Source organism: Leptonychotes weddellii, chromosome 5 (genome assembly GCF_054177405.1).
Source record: "Leptonychotes weddellii isolate Sample4059 chromosome 5, ASM5417740v2, whole genome shotgun sequence".
NCBI classification, from domain to species: domain Eukaryota; kingdom Metazoa; phylum Chordata; class Mammalia; order Carnivora; family Phocidae; genus Leptonychotes; species Leptonychotes weddellii.
The window spans coordinates 32203511-32212040 of NC_138373.1; the positions used below are offsets into that span (position 1 = coordinate 32203511).

General features: G+C 61.3%; 2 protein-coding genes across 6 annotated transcripts; one reads left to right on the forward strand and one right to left on the reverse strand.

The window, feature by feature from the left end:
- Positions 1-393: 393 nt before the first annotated feature.
- ROGDI (rogdi atypical leucine zipper) lies at positions 394-6601 on the forward strand. 3 transcript variants are annotated; one of them, XM_006748858.3, is made up of 11 exons: positions 394-548; positions 630-701; positions 1430-1518; positions 1748-1802; positions 2497-2577; positions 3392-3487; positions 4746-4844; positions 5194-5307; positions 5391-5440; positions 5556-5682; positions 6009-6601. In XM_006748858.3, exons 1-11 carry the CDS (start codon positions 504-506, stop codon positions 6048-6050), a joined length of 870 nt encoding a protein of 289 aa, XP_006748921.1. In that variant the 5' UTR covers positions 394-503; the 3' UTR covers positions 6051-6601. The 3 variants fall into 3 exon arrangements, with proteins under 3 accessions (XP_006748921.1, XP_081676242.1, XP_081676243.1); XM_081820116.1 differs by lacking the exon at positions 4746-4844; XM_081820117.1 differs by lacking the exons at positions 1430-1518; positions 1748-1802.
- On the reverse strand, positions 6141-7782 carry SMIM22 (small integral membrane protein 22). Of its 3 annotated transcripts, none has more exons than XM_031019947.2 (4): positions 7701-7782; positions 7382-7540; positions 7208-7293; positions 6141-7046 (listed from the first exon to the last, which is right to left on the reverse strand). In XM_031019947.2, the coding sequence occupies exons 2-4, from the start codon at positions 7512-7514 to the stop codon at positions 7005-7007; spliced, it is 261 nt and encodes an 86-aa protein (XP_030875807.1). In that variant the 5' UTR covers positions 7515-7540; positions 7701-7782; the 3' UTR covers positions 6141-7004. The 3 variants fall into 3 exon arrangements, with proteins under 3 accessions (XP_030875807.1, XP_006748920.1, XP_030875805.1); XM_006748857.3 differs by having other exon boundaries at positions 7193-7293; XM_031019945.2 differs by having other exon boundaries at positions 7193-7293; positions 7705-7776.
- Between the last annotated feature and the right edge of the window lie 748 nt (positions 7783-8530).

Below are 8530 nucleotides of genomic sequence, written 5' to 3' on the forward strand. Positions count from 1 at the left end.
CGCCGGGACTGTCGGCTCAGTGGGCTCCTTCCTCCCGACCCAACGGAACCCGAGAGCTCAGCGCGCGGAGGGCGAGGCCGAGCAGGAACAGGCTGCCCCGCCAGCCAATCGCCGGGCGCGGCGAGAACAAGCCATCCCGATGGCCAATCAATGAGAGCAAGCGGAGCAGGGCGCCCTATCAGAGCTGGGGAGGGGCGGGACAGGCGGCCGCCACGCTCCACCCCCAGAGTGGCGGGGGATGCGGCGCCCGAGCGCCCAGCGCCCCGGGTAGGTGCCGGCGGCCGCTTGGAAGAGCCGGCGCAAGCGGGTTCGCGCAGCCGCCAGCCTCGATTTGGAGCGCCAGCTCGGCCGGTCGGAGGCGGGGGAGGGGGCCTGAGAGCGGGGCGGGCGCGCGCGGAGCCAATCGGCGGCGGGGGTGGGCTCGGGCGCCGCGGGCGCACTGACGGCCGGTGGACCGAGCTTCAAGCGGACGCCGAGCCGGGGACCGTTGCTGAGCGGGGGCGATGGCGACCGCGATGTCAGCGACGGCGGCGGAACGAGCGGTGCTGGTGAGGCGCGCGGGCGGGGCGGGGCGAGGCGGGGCTGGGGACGGCGGGCCCGGGCGGCTGACCGCCGGCCTGTCCCCGCAGGAGGAGGAGTTCCGCTGGCTGCTGCACGACGAGGTGCACGCAGTGCTCAGGCAGCTGCAGGACATCCTCAAGGTAAGGCTTCTGGCGGGCCGGCGCCGCTGCGGCTCCTTCCCGGGCCACCGCGCCTGCCTCCCGAGCGCCTGCTGTGGACGCGACGCGCGTTGTGCAGACCAGGCCCTACGCCAGTGGACTTGGCGTCCAGTCGGGGCACCACTACATGATTGCCCACTTAATCACAAGCAGCTGTGTGAGAGTGCTGGGCTGGGCCTGGAATGAGCCCCCGGCTAGGGGGTCGGGGTTGGGGTCAAGGAATGCTTCCTTTGAAGCTGTGATCTCAAGGTCTCCAGCATCGTACTCAACCTCATGGGGCCTCCCTTTCGCAAGAACGAGATTGCAGTACCGGCCTCACGGGGCTGTTCTGAAGATAAGTCAACTCACAAAAATGTCCAGGCATTGCGTGCTATGGCCAGAATTTCGAGTTACCATGAGTACTGTCATTCCCTGACTCTGCTCCCTACACTGGAGCATCTTAACCAAGCCTGGAGGTCATCTCTGTTCTATATCCCTGACTGAGTTGGGCATGAGGGAGGCGTCCAGGGAATGTGGAAGGAACAGCTATCCACTCTGGTAGGACCTGAAACTCAGGTGGCGGGGGAGGGGCCAGAGAAATGGGAAGGTGCCCTGGAGGCTTGAGAGGAGCCCACTTTGTCCCTACCCTGGCCAACCCAGGAATGGGGCTTCTGGAAGGAGTGGTGAGCTGGATTGGGTGAACTTTACTCCACTGCCCTCTGCCCCTCCAGGAGGCCTCGCTCCGCTTCACTCTGCCATGCTCTGGTACAGGCACCGAGGGGCCTGCCAAGCAGGAGAACTTCATCCTTGGCAGCTGTAGGTGAGCCAGGCTGAGGAGAACCAAGAGGGATGGACTGCTTGGAAGGGGGACACGTGGGATACTGCACAGCCAAGACCCTGCCATGCAGACTAATTTCAGCCCCAACATCCAGAGGGTGTGCTGTGGGACAGCCTGGGCCATCCTGTGACAGCCAGGGGCAACCTGCTGGGAGGGCTAGATGGTGGGAAAGGGCAGCCGCAGGCACTGCTCTGACCCCCGCGTGTTGCAGCACAGACCAGGTGAAGGGCGTGCTGACTCTGCAAGGGGACGCGCTGAGCCAGGCGGTGAGTCCCCCAGCCCCGCTTCCCCCTTTCCCTGCTGCTGGAGGATCCAGTGGGGAAGAGTGAGGGGGCCTCCTGCTGAGCTTTGCCTTTACCAGTTGGCTGTGTGACCCTGGGCAGGATCCTTGACCTCTCTGGGCCTCAGTTTCCTCATTTGTGAAATAACAACCCACCCCGCCAAACCTCCTCTGGAATTGGTGTGTGGCTTCAGTGAGAGGTGGTGGAAGAGGGATGCTTTGCACACAGCCTGGCCCTGAGTCTGGGCCCAGTGAAGCGTGGGCAATGGCGGGATTAGGCTGGCCCCAATTCAAAGTGGAATCAGCCAACACCTGAGTTCCGTCTGTGCCAGGCCCCAAGATGTGGGGGAAGGTGCCTCTCCTCCAGCAGTGGATGTTCAGTCCATTGGCCTGTATCCATGCTCCCTTTCTGCCCACAGTCACACCTCCTCCCAGCTGAGGCCACCTTCCCCTTTCTCTTTTCCCTTTCGTTTCTTTGTGGCTCCTCTTGGGCCTGAGTTCCTGTTTCCTGACCTCCCTGTTCACACCCCAAATGGCCAAGGTGCTGGGAGACCTTCTGCCCTGTGGAATGACTGGGGCTTGAGCCACCACACACACCCCGTGTCTGCCCCCTGCTCAAGGTCTCAGAGTGGCCAGAAGCAGGAGGGCAGTCCTCCTGCTTATACACTCTTGCCCGTCAGGACGTGAACCTGAAGATACCCCGGAACAACCAGCTGCTGCACTTCGCCTTCCGAGAGGACAAGCAGTGGAAGCTGCAGCAGGTAGTTGGGCCCTTCCCCTGCCAGGGCTCAAGCCACAAGCTCAGGCAGGCAGGGGCAGGCCTGAGCAGCACTGAGGCCTCCTGGTGCGGCCATGGGAGACTTAAGGCCACAGCAAGCCTGGGAGGGTGTTTCCTAGCAGCAAAGCTGGCGCAGGCAGTGCCTGGGGCTCCAGAGCCTCACCTAGAGGGAGGTGAGAACCTATTCTGTCTGTAGGCCCCTGGGCCCCAATGGGAACCACAGGGATCCTCTGGAACAAGGAACTCCCCTTCCCAGAGCCTCCAGGGGCTTCCACTGGCTCCTGGGGACAAAGTCCATGCTCCCTACCAGCTCCTGTGTGATTAGACCCTGCTCCTCCACCTCAGGGCCTTTGCCCATGCTCCTTGCTCTGCCTGGAGCCCTCTCTTGCTGCTTTTCTCATCACTTGGGTGATGCCCAAGAGGCATCTCCCTCGGGCCTCCTTTGACCTCCAGCTAAAGAGGCTCCTCCTCCCCCATCCTGCAGAGTCACCCTCTTGTCCTTGTGCAAGTCACTCAGTGTGTTATCTTGTGCCTTTGCTCTGCTACCATCTGTTCTCCTTTAGAAGGTGAGCTGTGTGATGGCAGGCCTGCCAGAGTCTGTGCCATGTGCCCAGCACCCAGTCAGGGCCTGGCTTCGGGGGGCACAGAAAGGACAGCTGGCGGGGAAGGGTCAGGCAGGCAATACCTCGGGGTGAGGGCCCGTCATCTGGGGCCCTGGAGACTGTGGCTTCTCTGAAGATGGCATCTCTTCCTCCTGAGGCCCAGCCCACTGACCCCTCAGTGGGCATTTTTTTCAGATCCAGGATGCCAGGAACCACGTAAGCCAGGCCATTTACCTCCTTGCCAACCGGGATGAAAGCTACCAGTTCAGGACAGGAGCAGAGGTCCTCAAGGTGAGCTGCCTACAGGAACAGGAGAAGCAGGATCCCTACGCCTACCTCTGGCCCTGACCCCTGACCAGGCCCCTGGAGAGCTCTGCCCCCACATCCTCAGGTGCAGCTGATGGTGGACCCATCATCTCTCAGTGTGCACATATCCAAGCAGACACAGTCAAATGAGTCACAGCCCGGGTTCCAGACTCAGACCTGGGTTCTGATCCCAGGGCCTCCACTGTAAGCTGTGCAACCCCAGGTCACTTTCTTAGCCGTTCTGTGCCTCAGTAGCCTCACCTATAAAAGGGGGCCATGGTGTCGCCACTAGCAGTTGGGATGATGCAGGTGGAGCAGCCCCTGCCTGGCACATGCTCAGTGAATAGCAGCTGCTAGCAGCTCTACTAGCCATAGGGAAACCCTTGTGATTTGCAAAGTGAATTCACATGGTGTGGAGGGAAGAGCTGCTCTTATATGCCCCAAACTCGTGCTTTAGCTCTGTCCCTGACTTGCTCTGTGTCTGTAGGTGATTCACCTACCCTCTCTGGACCTCTGGGTCCTCATATGAAAACTTAGAACTAGATGGACTAAAGTCCCTCCCAGAACTGGGACCACCCTGGATGTAGGCAGTGCAGCCCCCGTGCCTCCATCCAAAATTTCCCTTTCCTAGAAGCCAGGTCACCCCCACCCCCACCGCAACATCTGAAGCAGTGGAAGTTGGGGCTCTGGGGAGTTCAGGCCAGAGCTTTGGTCCATGGCAAAGGAAAAGGATGAGTTCCAGATGGTTCCACTATTCACTAGCTATGTGACCTTACCTCTCTGGAGCTTCACCTTTGAAAACGGTCTGGTGCCCACCTTAAGACCTCAACTTACCCATCCTATCACCTCCTCCAGGAAGCCCTCCCTGGCTCCTTGCACCCAACTGGGATTAAGGCCTCTTCTCTAAGCTCCTTCATTGCCTGCACCCCCATCCACAAAGCCCTCATGCCCTTGGGACTAACTCCAGGGATCTTCCATCTTCCATTCCGCATTGGACCAGCACCCAGGATCCCATGCAATAGAACCTCCTGGACAGATGGTGAACAGTGCAGACGTCCAGTCCCCCACCCGCAGCTAGAGCCCAAATATCTGCACCTTTAACAAGCCCCACACTGTAGGGGTTCAGGCCTTGAGAGTGTGACCACCCGGGGCAGGAGCTGGGAGCTACCATGACTTGGTCAGTACCTATGCGGGAGGGCGGGGGCTGCCCTTGCAGCAGCTATGACTGGCCCCCTCCCCACAGCTGATGGATGCTGTGATGCTGCAACTGACCAGAGCCCGCAACCGGCTCACCACCCCGGCCACCCTTACTCTGCCTGAGATCGCTGCGAGTGGCCTCACGGTCAGTGCCTTAGGGCAGCCCCTGCTCCAGGAGAGGGAATGCCGCTGAGGAGCCCAGCTTGCCCCCTGGGAGGGACACAGGGGTGTGACGGGGTCCTGGAAACCCCAAACTGTTGTCAGTCGGAGGTCTAGGTCTATGCCACAATTTTCTGGGATAAGGTCCTTGGCTTCCATCTTGCATCCCCCAGATACCCCTGGTCTGGGTCAGTGGTTCCCAAGCCTGGTGCAGGAAGCTACCCGGGGCACCGGGAAGAGTCTGGAAGCCCCAGTCTATAGGCTGGGGAATGGGGTCCCCCAGGCGGTTCTGCCTGGCCCCTCATCCCACCTGCTTGCCCGGTCCTCGTCCCCAGCGGATGTTTGCCCCTGCCCTGCCCTCCGACTTGCTTGTCAACGTCTACATCAACCTCAACAAACTCTGCCTCACCGTGTACCAGCTGCACGCCCTGCAGCCCAATTCCACCAAGGTGAGGGGGACCCCACTTGCCCCCCACCCCCAAGTGCCTTGCAGCCTCTTGGGCCTGACTGGGTCTGGTGCTCTTCTGCTTAGAACTTCCGCCCAGCTGGAGGCGCTGTGCTCCACAGCCCTGGGGCCATGTTGTAAGTAGGGGGGGGGGGACCCTGGAGCACCCTGCCCGCCCCAACTTTCTGCACCTTGGGGGCTGGGGGGGCGGGCTGGTCAGGCCACCCCCAGGGACCCTCCTTCTCCCCCCAGTGAGTGGGGCTCCCAGCGCCTGGAGGTGAGCCACGTGCACAAGGTGGAGTGTGTGATCCCATGGCTCAACGACGCCCTCGTCTTCTTCACTGTGTCCCTGCAGCTCTGCCAGCAGCTCAAGGATAAGGTGGGGTGGGGACTGTGGGGGCGGGGCAGGCCTCTCTCTCAGACAGATGGGGTCAGCCAGATAGCAGGCTGCTAAGCCGTCTCATTTTGGAGGGATTCCAAGGACTCTTGTCACACTCCCAAAGCACCCCCAAATCTTAAGGTCCTTTGTACCTTCCACACACACCAGGCAGATGGGCCACAATGTGGCTGAGCAACAATACCCTCTCCCCCTGACACATTGCCCTTGAATGACCTTGAAATCTCACCTGGGTCAGAGGGTTCAGCAGGGGTGAAGCCCCCTAACACCTCCATTCACCATGTCCCCCCACCTCTCTCCCTCCCCAGATCTCCGTGTTCTCCAGCTACTGGAGCTACAGGCCTTTCTGAGCAGAGCACCCGAGAGCCTGACCCCCAGGGAAATGGCCCTTGTCCCCCTCACCCATCCCCCCAAGAATGCTGGCCAGAGCCAGAACCGGGCAGCCTGGGCTATTATTTATTTCCCTCTTCTCCCCATCCTGCCCATCACATTTGCACAGATGGAAATGAACACTGGAACCACTGAGAGACAGGGATGCTGACTTGCTTTTCATTTTGTAGGGGGTGGTCAGGAAGGTGGGGCGGGGGGGTCAGGAAGGCAGAGCCCAGAGGTGGCCCACATTCCAAACCCTGCCCTCCCTGCACAGTGGGAACCTTTGGACTGAGGGTGGCGCCAGGCCCAGGGCTCTCCTTCCCCCTCCTTTTTTGCCTTCTGAGCTGCCCAGGATGGTACGCGCAGTGGCACACCCCCCCTCCAGTGGAGGGTGAGGAGTGGATGGTGGCCCTAAGCTGTGAGTCAGGAGGGCAGACAGAAGCCATCCACCGCCAGCTGTGGTGCCCTTGAATGTGTTTGCTCCATATCCCTGACAAGGCCTCCAGGAAATAAAGATCATCTGACTTTACCTGGAGCGTCTGTCTGTCTGTCTGTCTGAGTAAAGACCAGGCTGGGGATCCCAAATAGTCAGGACCTGGGGGGGGTACCCAATGATGGAGCCTCTGGCCTCCCTGTCCCACCTTTGAGGGGGTCCTCAGGCCGCTAGGGGACTGAGTGGGCTGGAGACAAGGTTTCGGCCTGAGGGTTGGGCCCCTGAGCTGGAGCCCAGCTTCGCCTCCTGTCAGCAGCTGCTGTGTGACCTGGAGCTGTGAGGGAGCAGGTGGGCATCCGGAGAAAGCAGTGAGCGCCCACACTGCCCACCCCTGACGGGAAGCTCAGAACACACTCCAGACTCAGGCTCTGGGCAAACAAGGCTTTGTTACTGTTGCCCAGCAGGACACAGGCGGGGGGGGGCTGGTGGGCTCGCCGTGTTAAGGTTCCAGGGCCAAGTTATCCACTCCCCTGGGGTGTTCCTGCAAGAGAGGCTTCACTCGTGTGTGCCCTGCTGGCCCCTCTCCACAGGAGCCCCAACACCCTCCTCTCCCCAGGGCAGTTCCAGACTGTCCCTGACACCTGCCCAGCCCCGGGGGCCAGTGGGGTTCACCTGCTCGGGGCTCACCTGCTCGGGGCTCACCTTCTGGGGTCTGGAGGCGCGGCGACTGCAGGAGCTGTGGCAGCAGCAGTGGGTACAAACGAGCAGCATCAGGAGCAGCACGGTGCCTGGGGGTGGGACAGGTGCCCAGATATGGCCCTCGGCCAGGTCTAGGACAGGAGGTCAAGAGGGGCCGGGGGCCAAGGCCGCACTCACCGAGGAAAATGAGGAAGATGATGAAGGCAGCAGTGTCCCAGTTGGACTGGAACAGCTCATGGCTCCTCAGTTTCCCCAGCACTTCCTGGGCTGTGGTCTCCAGCTCTTTCTCCAGGTCTTCCGCCAAGTCCATCTCAGCTTGAGGCCTCTGGGTGCCACCTGCCCCGGCCCCCCAGGGCTGCCTCAGAACCCTGTTCTCTGGAGCTCGGCTGCATCCAGGCCTCCCGCAGTCCAGCCCCTGCCCTGCCCCTGCCCCCCTCCCACGCCACCCCTCGGCCCCTGCCCTGTCCCTTCCCTCTCCCCCCACCCAGACCCCCACCAGCCTCCGAGCTCCCCCAGCCAGGCAGGTCCCTGGTCCGGAGAACACCAACTACTTCCTGCTTCCGGATCCGCGAAAGTTGCCACCTGAGGCCCTTGCACCTTGGCAACCAGTCCCACCCTTCCCAGGGGGTGGCCAGACGCCGGAGGGCGGGGCCTGTGCCCAGCAGGTGTGCTTACAGCCTCCCGACAGCAGCAAGTGCTGCGGGACCCAGGGAGGTAGCCACGGCCCCCTAAGCCTCTTCATGGGCGGATTTTTCCCTTTCTCTCAGTAGACCAGATGAGCAGCCTGGAACACAGTGTGCCCTGGGCCTCTGCGGACCTCATGAATGAAGACAGGAGGGAGGGAAGAAGACAGTAGGAAGGGAAGGTGGGAGGGAGGGGCGGGAAACGTGGTTTCCATTCCTCCCTTTCCTGGGCAGGTGGGATTTTCCGGGCACTGTACTAGGAGTCTTCTGTATCCCTGTTTGCTCTAATCCTCAGGATAATCCTTACGAGAAGATGATTATTCTCTCTCAAACAAGCTCTTCCCCCGGAACTTGGGGACCTGGGGCCCCGACGCTGGCCAGAAAGGCAGCTCTCACTCCTTGCCTTCAGCACAGGCGCGTCCAGGCCCAACCGGGGGCCGGAGACTGCTCAGCACCGGAGGTTGGCCGTGAGCCAGGTGGACACAATTTCTGGTGCTTGTGGTGCTTGTGGTCTAGCAGGGGAGAACACCTCAGCTAGTGTCAGGCTCCACACTGAACACCACACATCTACCACTGGGTGTGTCCTCGAGGCAACCCTCAAGTGGCTCTTACCATTCTCCTCACTTAACAGGTATGAAAGGTG